Source organism: Syzygium oleosum, unplaced genomic scaffold (assembly GCF_021117445.2).
Source record: "Syzygium oleosum isolate NSW1041296 unplaced genomic scaffold, Sole_v2.1 Sole_v2.01, whole genome shotgun sequence".
Classification (NCBI taxonomy): Eukaryota; Viridiplantae; Streptophyta; class Magnoliopsida; order Myrtales; family Myrtaceae; genus Syzygium; species Syzygium oleosum.
The window spans coordinates 27845791-27865638 of NW_026607485.1; the positions used below are offsets into that span (position 1 = coordinate 27845791).

The following is a 19848-nucleotide window of genomic DNA, read 5'->3' on the forward strand; positions in this document are numbered from 1 at the left end:
GCCACAACCCAACAAATCTGTAATACCATAACTAGGCTTCGTACCTATGAAATGATTTGAATTGCCCTCCCGTCCCCCTCCCCTTCGTTGCCATAGCCGGACTCAATGACCACTCATTCATGCATCCTCCACCGCCGCTGCCAATGGGAGGCACCAACCAACAACCATCGCCATTAACGGCTTCTTTGGCCACGCCACCACCAACCACTGTGGCCACTAATGGCATATTTAGAGGTCACACCGCCTCCGGATCTAAATGGCAGCAGCATACTGAGACCAGAGATCTGGAAGGAAAGAGACAGAGACAAATTGTGTGCGTTGGAGGGCAGAGAGGTCAACTATAATGAGTGGTTGGCAATGGTGGCATGTGGCCGTTCCGCCGGTGGCTGGTGATGGAGGGAGATGGAGGGAGCGAGGAGTTGCGATGGTAGGTACAAATCTCCGATGTGAAAAATTCTTACACATAGCTATTATGTCGCAATTTTGCAAGGGAGTGCCTATACAAAGTTGGATATACCCAGACCAACCCAACTTTTAATTACGTGATCCGTCATGTAGTCTTTCCGTTACATGAAAATAATTTGGCAAATTGACGAAGAGAGTTGTTGCGATGAAAAATTTTCTGTCTTGTAGAACTATAAAGAATGTATTACTCACATTTCCATCTGTAACGTTCGTGAGGGACTTCTCTCTTTCCACAAGTAGAAAAGAGAAGGGCATAAAAACCCACAGTTCTCCAAATACGGCACTCTTGTCGTCAATAGCATCATAGTAAATGATCGGAAAGTTGACTAATAAGCTGTAAAAGGTATACAATTTCTTATCGAAAATGTGAAATTTAATTGGGACCAAAATTTGAGACATTTATTTGTCTAATCTATGTATAGGTAACATCATACGTCTAGGGGAGCATGGTTCGGTTTGGTCTCAATCCAAATTGAACTCGCCGAACGGCCGAACAAAATTCCGTTTGGCAACATATTGAAGATCAAACCAAACTAAATAGAATAGATTCTGATGGCAGAGATGACTGAAAATTGCTTCTAAAGATAAGAACATGAAGCAGAAGAGTCGAAATTGAAAATGACTGACAATGCATCCACACAGCTTGGCCTCAGCTACCCCTTGATTGAGCCCAACCAATCACCAACCAACCATCATAGAAATTTGGAGCCTGCCCAGATCTGACACTGCCAACAACTGGTAGACTACTAACTTCATTAGACACGTTTTTTTGTTCATTACCATTCATAGGTTTATAGCTCCTAAATTAGATTCATGGACAATAGTCAATTCGTGTGAAAGAACATCTATTCATGTACCTGCATTAAACATGTACTGTCAACCGATCCTGATTTTTCATGGACATTTTGGGGGAATTCCAGTCACAGCCCAACCGATGGAACAGAGGGTGGATAAAAGAAAGAGAATGGACCAAAAGAAAACACAAGAAAGCTACGAGGACTTGGCTGATAATGAACATTGATTTTGTCACTGTTTTAAAGACATTTATCAATTCATTACACTTAGCAGTGCCTCAAGAACACTGCTAAGAAATGCAGTAAACATTTATTGAAATTGTCATATCCATAACTCAAACTTGGTTAGCAAAATCACTCGACAGTCAAAATTCATTTCCCCCTTTATTTTCTGTGCATACACATTTTTGGGAGCTAAGATTAGTTGAATCCGAAACCTTGTCAAAATGCCTATAGATTTCTCAGTTCAGTCTACACTAATATCCAATTCATATGAAAATCCTCCATAGAGCAATTTCAAAAGATTTTGTAAAATTTGGTCGAGAAGGTTCTCCATGATTCGGAAATACGAGGTTTTTGAGTTCTTTCGATATTCTTTCACCTGCAAGATTCATTGCTGGCTGATTGGAAAATTAGACATATTTCTAGTTATTTTCAAGTCCCAAAGCGACGAGCCAGAAGAAAAGTAGTAAGATAAATGAGTATAATGCATGATAGCCTAAGTTTGGTGATGTGGTCATATTATGCTGGGGTTCGCCCGTCTTATTCGGGAATGAGGTTGGACGATTAGTGTAAACCTGTATTCTAATAGTTATCTACCATGGATATGCCAAATTAAATACATTCTAAGAGTAAGCTATAGCCCCACTTTCACTCCTCATTCTAAGTACTTACGGTTTATCCATCAAAGCTATTTAAAAAAGAAGGTGAGGAAGACCAAGTCTCCTCTTTGTTCGTCCCGTTTGGATCAAAGACAATGAATTGACTAACACCGATCAACTAGGCAGGTGAATTTCGATTTGTTCTAAATCTATATATGGATCTTGGTTCGCTTTATTTTCTCAGAAGTGGTATGTAAGAAACTCAACACTCCAACATCCGTACATAGGTTTACAGCACCTAGAAGTTTAATTTGAATTACGTACCTTAGTGAGTCGTGCTAGTCGATTCACCACATACATACCTTTGACTAAGTCTTGCTCTCCTCCTTCCTTAGATGCCTTTGATGGATAAATCGTAAGAATTTCAAAATTAGATATAGAGAGGGGGATCGTAGCCTATATAGAGCATATTCTGACAGGCCCATGCATTAGAAGTTATCCTTCAAATACCGACCCACACCAACCATCCAACCATATAATTACCAAACTGAGCTGTCCAAAACCTATATAATTGGATCACTTAACTATATTCAGGTATCATGCTTTCATCTCATACATTTTTATTTACTATAACCTATTTTTCACAAATTCAAATATTATACAATTAATGTCAGTCCACGTTACAAAAATATTTTCTAAAATTGACATTACCAGAACATAGATCACAAAAATTAACCCTGATAACAGAGAGGGAATAACCCAGCCCGAGAGGACCGGAGAGAAGGAAGCTCCTAATGGCCTTGGGGAAACATTAATTTTTTTTTCTCCAGAGTATGTTCCCCTAATTGTTACGTTGTCCTAAAGATCAGTTTAAATTCTCATTTTAATGGGAAAAGAAGAAAGAATAATAAGTAAGATGAACGAATTGCCACCCTGTATTACACAGCCAACCATAAAAAACAAAAGGCGAAAAGTATTATTAATGTAAATGTGACCATAATTGAGGCAAAGCTAACATACCTGAATTGACTGTACACGATAAGTCGAGAGTTCATGCATTAAAAACTCCCATCAGAAAAAAGAAACATTTTGGCAACTTCAAGCATGCTCCAAAATCCAGAGACAAACAATGCTCCGTCTCCCATATGATCTAAACATTGGGATAAATCAAAACAGCCCATCTGATTGTAGGCTTCATAAGTTTTCTTGGAAATGGTTTGAAGCAGAATATTAGCACAGTTTTGTTCGGTGGATTTTCCTATAGTCGACTCAAAGGGAACAATTATTTGTCACAACAAAAAGAAAGAGGTGAAGACCATCCAGATGCATCAACAATATCTGAATCACTCATCACATATCTTATCCAGCAGCTTGGTGCCCACCTCACTCAATTCCACATTTTCCATCTTTAACCGTCGGCGCATTGTGGGTTCTTTCCTTCCGGCAGCTACATAAGTTCTAATCAGTGATTCAAACACTGCAGCTTCTAATTGATCTTCTGTCTTCTTCAAAATTTTCAGAAAACCTTCAGCGCCATCGACATCCTTCTGCTGCTCAAAATGCCTCATCATAGTCCTGACAGTTTCAGGTGACGGGACCCACTTTCTGCCATCTCCTCGGCCTGTGGATACCGCATTGTCAACACATTCCGCAGCTGATTTTATGTCCTCATTTTGCAAATAATACTCCAAAAATACCTCCCATGTTTTAGCATTAGGCTTGGCCCCTCTCCTACGGGCCCTCTCCTTGAGATCTTTAGCCTTCTCCAGTGAACCTTCTTTAGCATATGCACCAATCAACACATTCACAATGCGGATATCATAAGTAGTGCAATTAGATTCCCACTCTTTGAAACACTTCTCAGCACCTGGTAAATCCTTCAACTTGACCAATACTTGGATCATATTCAGATAGCTAATGTTTGCAGTTTTAGGAAAAGCCAGCCTCAAAGAACGCCATATTCGATAAACTTCAAGCAGGTTACCCGTTCTCCCATACAAGGTTATTAGGATCTGATAGGCTGAAAGATTTTTATGTGCATTTATCTTCTCCAATTCCTTAAGAGCCTTCTCAGCCTTCTCAAACGAGCCTGCATCCACATATATCGAGGCTATGTTGCTATATGTTGTCCAATTTGGAGCAACTCGACCATCCCGCTTCATCTCCTCAACAACCCTTTCAACCCCCAAAATGTCGCTCGTAGAAGCAAGAGCCCTCATCCATATATTGTAAGAAAAAGAATCTAGCATAATTTGGCTGGACTTCATTTCCTGTATAATGGCAGGGACCTTTTCCGGCTGACCTGTCTTAGTATAAAGAGTCATAATGCTGTTGTAAGGCATAGAGCTCAACTCTAAGTTGAGTTCCTTCATCTTTTCAAGTAAACCTTCAGCTTCTTCAGCCATGAGTTCCTTACAATAGCAATTCAAAAGGGCGCCATAAGAAAGATGGTTCTTTGATGCTTCAGGGAGATTTATGAAGTAGTTCTCTGCTGCTGTAATTCCTTTAGCTTTGGCCACCAAATCGAGATGTATGGCTTGATCACTCACAGTTTTGTTCATGCCTCTTTCAGCCATAGCCTCTGATAGCTGTAGATAAACAATTTGCAACTTTGAGGTTCAACGGAAAATTCCATCAAACAAATTAAAGAAAAAGTCACAGATACACATTGATCCTCTATGTCTTAAATATTGATGAAGTAAGAACCAAGACAGGAAAAGATATTAAGAATCGAGACAAAAGATCAGTGGAATTTGCAGCAGCACAGATAGAAGCAGATTATGCGTGCAATATTCTATTTTCTCAATTATGCCTTATGACTGCTAGTCTTGCCCGACACATATCAATCAACCGACAAAAGTATTAGAACCCCATTTCTCAAGCAGCCCACAGATCTTGCATCTAAATAGAGAAAAATCTTCATCTGCTCAATGAGAAAGATAAGATGCATAGCAACACTTCAAACCCACCCGACATACAAGTAATGCTTGCAAAATATCTCTGCTTAAACAATCGATGCAAGCTTCTGATGATAAAATCTCTCTGTTAATTACCGGCAACCACGATAAACAACTACAATCAAATTGAGAGCAACGCGAACTTCAAGAGCACAAAGGGTTAGCTGTTCATACTTCTCTACAATCTCACGATGCTCAACCCTCAATACACCATGCCTGCCTTTATATCCAAATTCAACTCCATGATCAAAGTACAAGCAACTTCATGACATTAATTAGGAGGAATTTCCCGACAACTGAATCAAAACCTTGGATTTCAAGAAAATACTTGTAATTAAACAGGAAATGCTCTGGCATTCTCACTAAGTAGGAAAAACTGGAAATGTAGCGCAACACTAGGAGAAGGAAGAAGAAAGCATCAGAAGGAAAAATCCAAAGTTTCCAATTAATTTGCGAATACCACAGATAACAAATCGTGGATTCACTGGATGCACAGTATAGCACGTTTATCCATGCTCTACAGCGCACGCATTGCAAGATACTGCAGCAATTCTGGACCAAACCAATGAAGACACGTTACAATCCTCCACATTCGTTGACGCATAGCAACAAACACCTCGCACACACGCACGGAGGAACAAGCGATCACCTTGAAAGCCGGGTAATACAGGCGGCGACCTCGGAGCTTCTTGAGAGTGTCGCCGACCTCCCACTTGTAGACCCTCTTGGAGCTCTTGAGGAACCGGTTGAGCTGCTGGCGGACGCTCATCTCGGAGCTGCCATCCCTGAACAGCCGCCGGTAGAGGGCTTCCTCCAAGTACGTCTTCGACCGCTTGGAGACGCTCCTCGTCCGGCCGAAAGGTTGCAGGGCCATCTCCGGCGACGCGGCAGCGCGGTGTCACTGCGGAAATGGCGGTGCTTGTTGCAGAGGGTTGAGGACAACGGTCATAAACCCTAGTGACGTTCTTGCGTTTGCTCTGAACGGAGAAGAAGACAGTTCCCTGTACTGCCCCAGTCTAGTGTAGAGTGGGAGAACCGGTTGGGCCCGGTCCGGGCCGGGCCGGCCCATAGGAGGGAGAGGGGGCAAGTTTTGTCACTCGGCCCGGCCCATATGTACAGATTGTTTTTTGAGGAGTTGAAGTGAGCTGCATACTATCGGTGTTTACACCAAAAAATGACCGACTCTTTTATCGACGATTGGAGGACTTAATCGGTTTTTATAAGGGTGGGTCAAAGAAGACGTTCACAAAGGGTATCAAAATCAACAACTCATAAGTGAAGTTATCGACGACCTGTCAGGGAAGTTGTCGACGAAGGTTACTTTTGCCCGTGATTCAGCGGTGTGGATTTTACCATGTGTTGGAGCCTCAAGACAAAAGGAGAATGTGTAGATTCCGGCATTGAATCACGGCTCCAGTACCAAATGATAGTTGATTTGTGACCTCGGAAGTTGTAACTGCTTTTAGATATGATTGTTAGGGTACGAAGGGCGTGCCTAGAATCTCAGAGAATGTGTAGCAATAACTGCAGTTAGAATAGTAATGAATAATAACTGTTTTTGTTTAGTTGGCGTAAGTAGGTTATAAATACCCATCGTAAATATTGTAGAGTATGGATTCCCCATGATGTGATATCTTATAAATATTCTAATTAACGAAAGTTGCCATTTTACTTCAACCAAAGAAATTGTCATTTTACTTCATGTTTACAAATTTACTGTTCCTTGCACTGTAAATTTCCAGGATTCACTTTTTCATTTCCTTCCATTACCAAAAGCCAAAGTAAAAATGCTGTCCTAGACCATCGCAAAACCTGTTTTCTCATTAAAATGAATATCAACATTTTTGGTGAAAGATTTTCACTCTTTGGGTGACAACATCTCTCTTGGCATGCCTAGTGAGACTTTTTCTTGTATGATATAGGATTTTTGCCATGACAAGAACCAGAAATCAATATGAAAGTAACAAAGTTGTGGGCAACAACCCTTTGCCGCCAGATGGCAATAACAGGGGTTGTGCATTCCGAGTCTTCGGCTGCTCAGGCAGCGGCAGAAGAGAACTAAGAAGGAAATGCTGATGTCTTGAGACGCCTCAAAAAAGAACAAATGAGAGAGATGACACCCAATCCTAACATTGGTGTCAATTACAAGGAGGTCATTCTAGGAACAACGAAATGACATTGTCAACTACATAGTCAGCCACATGTCCGATGTAATCAAGCTGATGATCGTCAATGTGGTCAATGACTTGTCTCTAGGCCAGGATTGTCTAACCAACTGTATACACTTCGAGGAAATCCAACAGTTCAAGGGTATTTTCCTTTTACATTGGGTCAGTTCAATAATGCTAACAACTTAGGCCATATAATCTCCTATGCTAATATTGCAAAGGCCATAAACTTCTAACCAAGGTCAAAACAATACTAATAATGACAACTTTGTTGGCATTGTTAATGGAAATAATCAAAGTAATGTTTATCAAAATAATCAGAATGGAATTAACAACTTGACAGATCAGAATGGTCAACAAAATGGACTAATGCCAAATCTTGAAAATATAAGCCCTGTTAGTGTTGTCGTGCCACAAAATATAGCAAATATTCCTTAAAAGCATAATATGCCAATTAATGCTAATTTAGACAATCTGGCAATATCAGCATTACCACCTAAGGGACAAGATGGTCAGTCTAATCCCCAATTGACCCCAGAGCATTAAGCTGATGAAGTTCGGCAACACTTGGTTGCAACGAGAAACTCTCGAGGTAAAGAGTATTAGTGTGGTAATCCACACAGACGAAGCTTGAAGTAATTACTGAATTTGACAATGTGCGAGTTCAATCTCCTAACGGGTATGGGTGCAACATTTGTTGTATTAGTGGTAGAGAAGATTGAGTCCGAGAGTCATTGTAGAGTAGTCAAAGGTGCAGGTGGAGAGAGCGTTTTGATGAGGTCCACGGTTGTGAAGAATTTAAGTGTGTTTTGGACTTAAAAGACGTTTGTGGCAGTCAAGGAGCCTCAAAGGGCTGTCGGACAATTAGAAGAGAGTTTTTTAGGTTCCAAAGAAGAGTTCAAGTTCCAATGAAGTGATTATAATTTGCCCACAACATCAAGTTAAGATAAAGATTAACCTAATTCTAAAAAAAACACCAACTTTAAGTCGAGGAACAATTTTGGCCTGAACTTTTTTTTGTCCCATAAAAAAACACCAACTTTAGGTTAAGGACAATTCTAGCATAAACTTTTTTTTTATCCCGTAAAAAAGCACCAACTTTAGGTTGAGTGACAATTTTGGCCCCAATTTTTTTTTTGTCTCATAAAAAATCACCAACTTTTACCATGATCCTAAATTTGGCCCCCCGTTGACTTTCACTATTGTTTGAGAAAGAAGGTTATGGTGGTGAGGTTGGCGAATCTCATCCATGGTGTCTATCGACAGGCACTGGTCAACTTTAGATTACGTCTGGTTTGAGAGATTCAATCTGGAGATATTTTTGACTTGCCGGTGAAGTGGAAGAGACGACCAATTTCACCGTTATTCTTCAAATTGTGGCTCAGAGAATAAGACAATGAATATTGCTTTAAATTCAATCAGCAATCCACGTGGATTTATTGCTAAGGTGGAATAGTCAAGGTAGATAATCAATGGTTCTAAGTAAATGGGGGCCAGATTTTGGATTTAAGCGAAAGTTTGTGCTTTTTTACTAGACAAAAAAAGTTGAGGCCAAAATTATCACTTAACCTAAAGTTTGTGCTTTTTTACGAGATAAAAAAAAGTTCGGGGCAAAATTGTCCTTCGACCTAAAGTTGGTGCTTTTTTACGAGGCAAAAAAAAATTCGGGCCAAAATTGTTCATCGACCTAAAGTTGATGCTTTTTCTTGGAATTAACCCGATGAAGATTATTGAAAATACGTCTTGAGTTATAACTCCTAATAAAAGAGAAAAGAAAAGTTACTTAAATTGATTCAACAAGGGTTTGCACATCAATATAACTCCTTTCTTGGGCTCTAGTTGATCAATTATACTACTTTGTTGCCGAAGCTAGCATTCAGATTTTCTCAACTCAAGTTCTTAGTGAGGGATTGCGCGGAAGAAACCGAGAAACTTCAATAGTGTAATTAATGGTTAAGAAACACTTTGAGTGTATGTGAGAATTCGAGTGCAGTACGTAATCTCGGTTGCATCACTTATAAGTAAATAGAGTTTTTTTTTTTTTTGTGAGAAATCCGTCATTATTCTGAGTGTATGGCGAGTGAGAATTCGGAATAGCCCAGTGCGATACGTAATTACAGCAAGGGATTAAGCTCGATGGAAGCTATAAGTAGATGGAGTTTCTAGTCTCTCTTCTCGTGAATGTAGATCTAACCATTCAAACCATATAAATATGGTGTTCGATTTATTTCCCGTTTATTATTGTTATCGTAATATTTCAATGCGATCATAATTTTTTTTTTTTTTGGTTAAAGATGAAGCGTGCTAATTTATGTCTTCTTAAGATCGAGCTTCTGCCCATAACGTCTTGTCACGCCGCCGAACCGTGTTCTCGTGTGGTGTCGAGCCTCTCGCCGACCGAACATACCGGCAACCAAATGTTACCGACAACATAATCCTCCGTATGGATCGGTTAGGCCAACCAGAAGGTGGATCGTGGTCCCTCCCTCCGTCCCTCCTCCACAAGAAACTTCAGTGAATCGAACGTCAACGTGTGGTTAGAAGACTCACCAGCACAGATCCTCCCATCTCCTTTTTTTACGCCACATCATTGATTTTGATGGGCCTTTGCTTGCATCTTGCTCAATCGCCCAAGATCACCCACGTGCTTCCTTCTCTGTGGAAATGTGAGCACAGATGTCAGAATGTCCACAAGAAAAAGAGAGAGCAAAAGATGCCAAGTTGCCATTCATCAAAATCACGTTGTACCCGTTTAATTAATCACGCGTGTTGCCCACTAACTTTAATAAATTCGAAAGGATTTAGGCATGCGTAAATGATGTTGTTGACCAATTAATTAAAATCCGGATTAATACAGCCAAAAATCCTAAATTAGTATATCAAAATCCCAAATTGATACACCCATGCCGTATATACCCCAAACTAATTTCCGTATAATAAAAGATCATGGATTTTAGCACGTTTTCGAAACTTCAGAGAATACATAAGACAATAATCGGCCGATTTTCTGATCTAAGATTTTGGTGATTTGGGATTTTTCATGATGCGGAAATTAGTTTGCGAATAAATGTGACATTGGTGTACCGGTTTGGGATTTTCTGCAACATGAAATGCGATACGAGTGTAATAGTTTGAGAGTTTTTGTTACATGAAAATTAATTTAGAATATATGGTACATGTGTACCAGTTTGAGAGTTTTTTTGTGATATTAGCCCTTAAAATTAAGTCATATATAGTGGCTAAACATGCTAATTAATAACATAATTTAGAAGGGGCACATCTATAAATACTTCATATTCTCCTCTTTCTTTTAGGTGAAGGCACAATGACTGTGAATTGACGGTCCCATCTTTACTCAAAAGGGAGAGAATCCTCATTTAATTCCAAGCCGTAATGGTAGGTAGATCATGCATTAGCTCAGTGCATGATTTACTGTTAGCCTTCCTTTTCTTTTTCTTCTTTAATTTCCAAATTGCATGATGACTCCAAAATGAGCTGGCCTTACCCAAATTTTTTCATGGATAGCACAACTAGCACACGAGCAACTTTCTCTTGGTGTAGGTCCAAATGGGTGCAAATGACAAATGCTAATTTACTTAGGGAACATGTGATCTTTGGGTACTTAAAAAATTCAACACGCTAATTCCTTCTGAGAGTACAAGGCATAATAGACAAAATTAAGAACAAAATCGGGGTTTTGTCAATAAGTATTCTTAGATAACGTTACCTGTTTTGAAATATTGAATATGTCTCCGAGTATCAAAGAATTTCAAAAAGAGTGTCCGAGTCCCTTAGATAACTATTTTTATAAACTTTTTATCTAGTAATCTCAGGACACTCCATTGCTATGTTGTTTGTGTGAGCTACTTGAGCGCATGTTTCAAGAAAAGACATCGAAATATCCATACAACATGAATATGTAATATGCCAATCAGATAATCCCTAAGGTTGGAACTCGGTGTGATTCGATCTTCTTATATTATAAATTATTAGGATTTTAGGTCATATGTTCAACTTTTCTTAAGCAGTTATTCGATTGATTTGTTATTTCATGTTTATTATTTTGTTCGCTAACGTAAACCCTTCCACCGCATCATGTCCCATATAGTGTGCGTCGATGATCGATCGACGTATCGAAGACGATTAACTTTCGAATGACTTACATATGCTGTCTTTTGCCCTAAAACAGTCATGTTGAGTCGGAATCGAACACGAATTCCTAAGATGCTTAGGACTTATATGCCCCGTCATGTTACCAAAAAAAAAAAATTTCGACGCATCATTTTAATTTTTATGAGAGCATCAAGAGTATAATTTGCTATCGAGAGAATCGATGTCAATGAATTTTGTTTTTTTTTTTTTTTTGCCCTTTTTATGTGCTTGAGAACTATTGAATGCTTGGCATGCAAAATGGATAAAGGCGAAGTAGCTGGAGAAGATTTGATACTTTAGAGAACCTTCCAGCGTCGATCCAGCACATCGCAAGCAACTCCAAAAAATCTTCTTGGATAGAAACGCCTAGAAAATTCCCCAAGGATCCATCATCCATCCCAAGATTTCTGGCCAATACAAATCCAACCCAAAAACCTCCAAAAGAAGTCAAATTTTGTATAGAACGTAATCTATTGCGGATAAATTTTTCTCTAAATAATCTTAATGTGACGGTTGGTTTCAGTATCTCGGTTTATATCGAGTTCGATGGCTTCTCTGGACCGATTTCAGCTCGAATGTATCGAATAATCATGTGATCGGAGATCTTAGACCTCTTAGACCTCTAATGCCGGTAGCCACGGGAAATTTGACGGCCGAGATGTCGAACCAAGGCCCTTTTCCTCCCCGATCTCGACACGGAAGGCTCAAGACGTCTCGCCCGATGATGGCTATTCCATAATTTATTCCGTGGGATCTGCAGACTAACATTCACGTGCGGTTAATATGATCTCAGTTGTTCTTAATGTTCCGGTTCCTGGAATCCGATCCAGGCAAGAACACCCACCACGGCTTCCATCCGAGAGGTATAAATTCGCAGTGGGGCACCACCAAAAGAGTTCGAGGATTTTGCACCGAGGACCAGAGGCCACGAACAGGACACGTGGCGCCAACCCAGTATGACCCAGCGACGACTATAGAACTCCGTGAGGAACAAGAAAAATGGAAAGAGAATGAATCTGCAGTGATTCTGCGATTTGGCTGCGACTGCTGTCAGAGGTAGAGAACGAGAATATCGTGGTGGACAATGACCCCCATTTTCAAGCATCTCGAAGAACTGTAAACAAGCAAAAGCAGAACCGGAAGTTTCGTTCTCAGTTCCTGAGGGGAAGGAGCTGTTTCGATCCTTCGTTTCAATTTGCCATTGCAGAGCTTCGGGGTCTGCTTTTACAGAGGAGCCTTCTTCTTTTTCCTGAAGAAAGGCTCTGTTTTCGCGGCTTCTCCTTTTGCTTTTGCTTTTGCTTTTGTTCTTTCTTTTCCTTTGCTTTTCCTCCTTTGGGTCATCGAGTCTTGCTCGCTGGAGTCCGGATTTCTTGGGGAAGAAGATGATGAGGCTGTGGATGCTGGGGCTGCAGCTGTCGGAGCTGTGCGTGAGCTCGGTGGTGCATTTGCTCTACGGGTTTTATATATTCAGCTCGGCCGTGGCCGGTGATCTCTCACAGGCGTTGTACGACTGTCTCTTCTTCAGCTCGAAGTATAACGTGGAAACCCAAGAAGTTCCCAGAGCTACCTCATCGCCATCGTCATCTACCAATGTCGATGGTCTTCCTCCAATCGTCCTGCTTCACGGTATTTTCGGATTTGGAAAAGGGGTATGCGTAGTTTTCGATTTTTGTGCCTTCCTTTGCTTCTTTTGTTTTTGGTGAATTTGAAGTTACAACAGTTGTTCTTGCTTTTTGGTTCGTGGTGTTGAAGAAATTGGGAGGCTTGTCCTATTTCGCCGGGGCGGAGAAGAAAGATGAGAGAGTTCTGGTGCCTGATTTGGGGTCTCTCACCAGCATTTACGATAGGTGTGTGTGGCGATCAGTAGATTTTTTGAGCTCGCATACATTGAGCTACTGGTTTCTTTGTTAAGTCGAGAAACTAAATCAGGAATTGTACTTTTCAGGGCCTGCGAACTCTTCTATTATTTGAAAGGCGGGCAGGTTGATTATGGCGAAGAACACAGTAAAGCCTGCGGGCACTCACAGTTCGGACGGATTTATGAACAAGGTTCTCTATTGTTTTGAACTCTGTTTTTTGGCATTCATGTTGAAGTGCTTGCATAATTAAGTTGTCGAGTTATGTTTGTGAGGAATGTGCATGAATCGGATGATGCAGGGCATTACCCCGAGTGGGATGAAGATCATCCTATTCATTTTGTTGGGCATTCGGCAGGAGCGCAAGTTGTTCGCGTTTTGCAACAGATGCTAGCTGATAAGGTGGGTCCTATTTTGATTGTACTGTGCGATCTTCAAAATTAAAAGTATGAATTAATAGCTTATAAGGTGGGTATGTCATGCAGTGAATTTGATGTAATTATTTCAGGCATTTAAGGGATATGAGAACACTTCTGAGAACTGGGTTTTGAGCATTACTTCATTGTCTGGAGCTTTCAATGGGACCACTAGGACCTACTTGGATGGAATGCAGTAAGTTTGAGCTGACGCAGTTTTGTTATCATGTCGCATTCTAATGTAAACTTGTCCAGTTGTGTTCGAAAAGTTAGTTTGGAATTTATTATCCTGACGGTGATGTTTATCTGAAGTGAGGAGTGACTAACTTTTTTATTACTTAGTTTGCTCAGTAATGTCACTTATGCAGAATGTCATTAAGTTTGCATACAAAATCAGATAATCAAACAGGAGTCTATGTTTGCATAATAGGTCCTTTTAACTTTCTGCTTAGTGCCTCTGGATCTAGGTTAACCAAGTTCTGAAATTTTCGTATGAACTTGTCATTGTGCTGTTCTACTGCAGACCTGAGGACGGACAATCCATGAAACCAATCTGTCTGCTTCAGCTTTGCCGCCTTGGAGTGATAATATACGATTGGTTCGACATTCCTTTGCTCAAACGTTATTACAATTTCGGATTCGATCACTTCAACATGTCGTGGAAAAAAACGGGCATATGGGGTCTGGTCGACTGCCTAATGGGGAATGCTGGCCCATTCGCTTCAGGGGATTGGATTCTCCCTGACCTCACAATCCAAGGATCAATTCAACTCAACAGTCATCTATGTACTTTTCCCGACACATACTACTTCAGTTACGCTACGAAACGTACTCGGAAGATCATGGGAGTCATCGTTCCCTCGAGCATACTTGGGATCCACCCTTTGCTTTTTATAAGGGTGTTGCAGATGAGCCAATGGCGTCATCCTCCAGATGTTTCTCCACCTTACAAAGGTTACAGGTACTTTTTACATAATTGTCAGAGTTGCATGCTCATTGTTCTCATATTCAACATAAATGCTATTGCACTTGTCTAATTCAGTTGGAAAAAGAGATGGCGAATTTCCTAGTTTTCTCATCCTATCAGAAATTATCGTGTTATTTGGCTGCTCCTGCGTGTGATACTTGAGATCTTTGTGCTAACAAAGATTCGAAGTAACCATTAGGCAATAATATAAGTAACGTGAAATGGACGCTTACCAAATTTGACTAGGCAATAGCAACCATTTTTTCTGATTCAAACCCACCCTAAGGCAAAAGCAACTGTCAGTGACCTGCATAATTTGGTTAAGTACTTGGCCAAAAAAAAAAATGCTTTAGCACAATGAAAAATCTTCATGCTGTTGGAAAAAGGATACTGAATTTCATAGTTTCCGTATCCTATCCCAAATATTTGTTTTGTTCTGCTGCTTCTGCATATAATACTGGAGATCTTTGTTCTGATTTGAAGCAGCCATTAGGCCACTGTAATAAACATGGAAGATTCATCTTAACCTGAAATGGCAAAAGTGGATGACTCGTTTTCTTCCTGAACGTATATGGACAGGGATGAGGATTGGCGGGACAATGATGGAGCGTTGAACACCATATCTATGTCATACCCGCGTTTCCCAGTTGAACACCCGAGTCGTTTTGTTTTGAGCGATTCCGAATGCCAACCTCTGCAGCCTGGAATCTGGTTAGTTATTCTTCTTCACACCATTCTTTCCTCATCATCCTAAAGGAAGGCATTAATTTGTAATGTATTGCGAACTTTGATTTTTCATCGACAAAGGATATAACTTTTGTTGGGTTGTATGCTCCAATGTCTGTTCTGTACTGAAAGATTATTCAGTGGATTCCATCTTTTCCCCAAACCTGCTCAGCGTTCGGTAGATTAAAATCTTGAATGCTGATTCCTCAAATGACTGTTTGCATCATGACTTAATGAGTGCATTTTGATACCTTTAGAATCGAATTCCCTGCGAAATTACGAAACCAGTAATTTATTCTCTGTTTTTTTCTTCCAAGACCATCTAAATTCACTTGCTTTGACCATTTCCCTTCTCATTTTACAAATTCTGTCATTCTTCCCACCAAAATCCATGGATCATTAACCTCACATGTCACCGTTTGTGGAACCGCAGGTACTACAAGATTGTGGAAGCAGATCACGTCTTTTTCATCATAAACCGGGAGAGAGCCGGAGTTCAATTCGACCTCATGTACGACAGCATCTTCGAACGCTGCAGAAAGCACGTTTTCAGGAAAAACCCACCTACACTTCCCGATCAAGCCCACCAATAGCATAGAAACATTCAAAGAGGTAGAAATGTATGAGGAAACCAATGCGGTTCGCGCGCCGATATATTGCATCTTTTTCATGGTGACGTAAATGCAGATTCCATCGTCCTAATTCTTATTTCTAGCCCTTTTTCGCCTAGCCGGAAAATCACAGCCTTCCTAAACAAACTGATCTGTCATGTACTTGGTGCTAAACTTTCTTCGCGACTCGAAATGGTTACGGTGAGCTGAGGCCGAACTCGAGATTTCATGCTTCTCAATTTCATTTGCCTCACCAACTCGATTTAACTTCTTGAAGTCGTCTAGTTCCTACGCAAGGCCTTGTCACTCTGTGCTGCCCCATTGGACCAGCTTAGGCCATATTAAATTGGGCCAATCTACTTGAAGGTGAATCAAGCTGAGAAGAGAATCCCTTTGGAGTCAAATGGAGGCCCATTCCATTACTTTGCTGAGCATAATCAGCTCAAATCATATAGTAGCATATCCGTCAACGTGAGGATCATTGGTTGGGACTAGAACATCCATACTCTCTTCATTGGCTAATGCCAAAGGAGCAAACAGAGCTCGTTTGGTGTAACTTTTCTCTTTTTGTTACTGATTACAATCGCGAAAAAGGGGTGCTGTAGTTTCTATACGGTATTTGGTAAACTCTTCATGGTTGCGGCATGCTTGCATACAACAATTTATAAGATGTGGTCTCACCTAACTTTGAGGTACCATAACTTTCAAGCAGGTACCGTCAAACACTTTGATACGGTGCTTCACAATACAGTTACAGACTTCACAATCACAATTATACTATGTAGACATTTTATGGATATCTAATTTCAAATTGACATTTTATGGATAGCTAATTTCAAATTGACATGTAAGGTTCTTGCCACTACTTAAATATTCAATTAAAATCTGTCACTCACTTTGTAAATGAATTTATCGATTAGTAGTTTTATCTTTAGCTTTTTTCCACTGGGAAGGGGAGTCTAGAAAATGCCATTCGCATTAATTCGGATCGAAAAGATCAATGGCTAACTGGTCGGGTTGAGTCGGGCTCAGTTTGGCTAGATTGTTAAGATCATCAGTATAGGCGGGACTCATTAGAGAGTGAGACTTGTCTACACTTAAATCTTCATGGTTCGGGTCAATCACAATTGTTGACCATATGAATCACACGAATTTCACAAAATTTAATGATTATGATTACAAATGATCCGTAGCGGTCCTCATACAATTTTCCTGTTGGACCTAAACGAACTGACTGTTGTGCCTGTGGCCATGGTCATATCAGATCTCTGGTGCATGGATTCACGATTAGGGCGAAAGGGCCTTCTCCATGTCTCTTTTGGGAGGCCACGAGCCAAGTTTTACTTCACTTTGCTTCCCCAAATTTAAGCAGACATCGACTCACTCCTACTAGTCCAGGCAAAGCTCAATTTTATGGAGCTGTTCAAAGTGGCCGGGCACTGCACCACGAATTCCTAAACACTCGTAAACTTGTTCGCTCCGTACGGACGAGAGGGTTAAATGATTCTACTGTTGTTGACGGCGAATCCCATTATTGTCATGGACCGGAGAGTAAAAATCCGAATTGACAGCCCAAACATGGAAGAACTTGCACTTCATGAGGCAGCTAATCAACTCTCATATGCAAATATGTTCCTTCGTCACTAAATCAACTATACGGATATCGATAAGCGCTAGGGGTGTATAAAAGGAACTGTCTGAATCGAATCGAACTGGTTGGTTCTAGACGGTTCCCGATTTTATGTGTGGAACTGCCCACCTGGACCACCCGAATCTACCGATTTTTTTGTTAATTTCTTACAAACATGTAAAAAGCCCTGAGCACACATGACCCTTACCCTTTGCTTGTCTCTTACGGTGTTACCTTCCTTTATCAATTTTGCACGGAATGGGGTTGTTTTGATAACTCTCATAATGGGCCCATATGCAATTTTGGTTAACCCACACAAATATCCATTAGGGAATTAAAATCTTTCTCATAAAGATCTTGTAATAGATTATGGACTACAAGCCTAAAATAAATAATAATAAAACATGTCATCGGTTTCATTGGTCCACCCGGACCAGTCCGGGTTCGGTTCTTGATTCCTGAGTGAGAACTGGACTGCAGAGCTCCTAATATGCACCATTCACGAGCATTTACCATCCCAGGTATATCATCTCTTTTTGGCCGGGGGGGGGGGGGGATTCACGAACATAGACAGATTAGACAACTAATTTAAAATTAGTCCAATTTTTTTTATAAAAAAAGAAAAAAAACTAAGTCAGAAGTTATGGGAAAAACGAGAGTCTGACATGGACATGGACATGAGTTTGGATTGGCTTATGTTTCTTCGATTGGCCTGTGGTTACAAATACTATTGTCTTTCTGGTCCATGTCTTCCCCTACGCCATCTGGTGGTGGCACTGCGTGGCAATGATTACTCCCTAGTGTTGGAGTTCTCGGCTTGGATTCCCCACCACGTGCTCGGTGGCATGCCCTCATCATTCGTCTTCTTTGGAGTCTGCATCTCTACTGGTTCAAAAGATTCACTTCAGTCGACAGTGCAATTTTGAAGTGAGTGAAAGTGCATACTGTTCTGACCCAAAACAAAAGTGCAGACTTTAATATAGGAAGGCGAATTATTTTAGAATCAATCTAGATTTCATCGGAACCAGTTTTTAAATTTTTAGAGCCTAAAATTTACGCTGCATATCTTATTTTGAAACCTAAAATCGGACTGGTTCTATCATGAAACCATGTTTGCCCCTATAATATAAAATATATTGTGTAGTTAATAGTCATAGTCTAGAGAATCGAAACAATGCAAAGTGCAAAGTGAGCACAATATATAAATGCAAGGAGGGAAAAGAAAATGGAAAATCTAAGAATTATGTTAACAATGGAAAGTAAAATAAAATGGTAAATCGAAAATGAAACCTTGTCTCAGTTGTGAGATTACACAAAGAGAAGTACTCTCTTTTACCAACTCATGAAATCCCTCCAAGTTATTGTATTTACATATAGATATGCTCAACCAAGAAATTTGTTGTTGACTCGAAGCTCGAATCATATATTTTTATTAGAGAAAATACACAAAACCAACCAAGACTTCAGGGGTAGCACACTCTTGCCTCTAAACTTTCAACTCTTACACAAGACAGCCATGAACTTTCGTTCCGTTACAGCCACCAACCCTTTGTTATTTTTTCTATTGGCATGTTCAATGCATATAACTTTTAAGAGATAAAACTATGCTTTCATCTCATTTGTAAAGGATATCTCTATTTTACCATTAATTGTGGCAAAATAAATAAAGTATAGAAAATGTGAGAAAACTAAATTAACTAAAATTCTAATGATAGAAACAATGCGTATCAATAACATTATTAAATAATAAATTTGTTAAATTTTGATAAATATATCCACTTTAATCTACTAAAGAAGATATTGTAAAGATAAAATTAAATACTAACTAAATAAAAAGGGAACAGGCCTCAATAACACAAAGCCCAAATGACGATAATTGGCTATTTCTATTCAAAGGGTTAATCAATTGTTAAAAATGATTGATTAATAACGAATATTTAAAAAAATTATAAAAGAAAATGACATCCTCAACTCATAAAAGATAACCAAAATCCAGGATGATATTTTTAAATATCTTTTATTGGTCAATCATTTTTGGGTTAATACCACGAAAAATCCTAAACTGGTACACCTGTGATAATTTTATCCCAAACTAATTTTCTGACCACCAAAAACCCAAAACTGGTACATTTGTGATAAATTTACTCTCCGTTAATTTCCATTAAATTGAATTAATACCACAAAAATCATAAACCGGTACGCTTGTGACAAATGGAGGGTAAAACATAGAATTGGTACATTCGCCAATTGCCACGTGTCATTTAACAAAGCAATTTGACAGTAAA

At 39.8% G+C, this 19848-nt stretch overlaps 2 protein-coding genes across 3 annotated transcripts; one reads left to right on the forward strand and one right to left on the reverse strand.

Moving 5' to 3' along the window:
- Positions 1-3033: 3033 nt before the first annotated feature.
- Positions 3034-6010, reverse strand: LOC115689963 (pentatricopeptide repeat-containing protein At1g60770). 2 transcript variants are annotated; one of them, XM_056314683.1, is made up of 2 exons: positions 5744-6010; positions 3034-4668 (listed from the first exon to the last, which is right to left on the reverse strand). In XM_056314683.1, the coding sequence occupies exons 1-2, from the start codon at positions 5909-5911 to the stop codon at positions 3424-3426; spliced, it is 1413 nt and encodes a 470-aa protein (XP_056170658.1). In that variant the 5' UTR covers positions 5912-6010; the 3' UTR covers positions 3034-3423. The 2 variants fall into 2 exon arrangements, with proteins under 2 accessions (XP_056170658.1, XP_030472037.1); XM_030616177.2 differs by having other exon boundaries at positions 5687-6010.
- A 6048-nt stretch (positions 6011-12058) lies between these two features.
- On the forward strand, positions 12059-16024 carry LOC115689974 (uncharacterized). Its single transcript, XM_030616188.2, has 8 exons — positions 12059-13006; positions 13110-13204; positions 13303-13406; positions 13515-13615; positions 13722-13825; positions 14153-14590; positions 15176-15307; positions 15756-16024. Exons 1-8 carry the CDS (start codon positions 12740-12742, stop codon positions 15913-15915), a joined length of 1401 nt encoding a protein of 466 aa, XP_030472048.2. The 5' UTR covers positions 12059-12739; the 3' UTR covers positions 15916-16024.
- Positions 16025-19848: the final 3824 nt, after the last annotated feature.

Bases quoted from the DNA above. Each gene is read 5' to 3' on its own strand.
- LOC115689963 (XM_030616177.2), bottom strand. From the start codon at position 5,911: ATGGCCCTGCAACCTTTCGGCCGGACGAGGAGCGTCTCCAAGCGGTCG. The intron at 4,669-5,686 runs GTGATCGCTTGT...GTTTATCTACAG, and splicing joins TGTATTACCCGGCTTTCAAG to CTATCAGAGGCTATGGCTGA.
- LOC115689974 (XM_030616188.2), top strand. From the start codon at position 12,740: ATGATGAGGCTGTGGATGCTGGGGCTGCAGCTGTCGGAGCTGTGCGTG. The intron at 13,407-13,514 runs GTTCTCTATTGT...CGGATGATGCAG, and splicing joins CGGACGGATTTATGAACAAG to GGCATTACCCCGAGTGGGAT. The intron at 13,616-13,721 runs GTGGGTCCTATT...TAATTATTTCAG, and splicing joins AACAGATGCTAGCTGATAAG to GCATTTAAGGGATATGAGAA.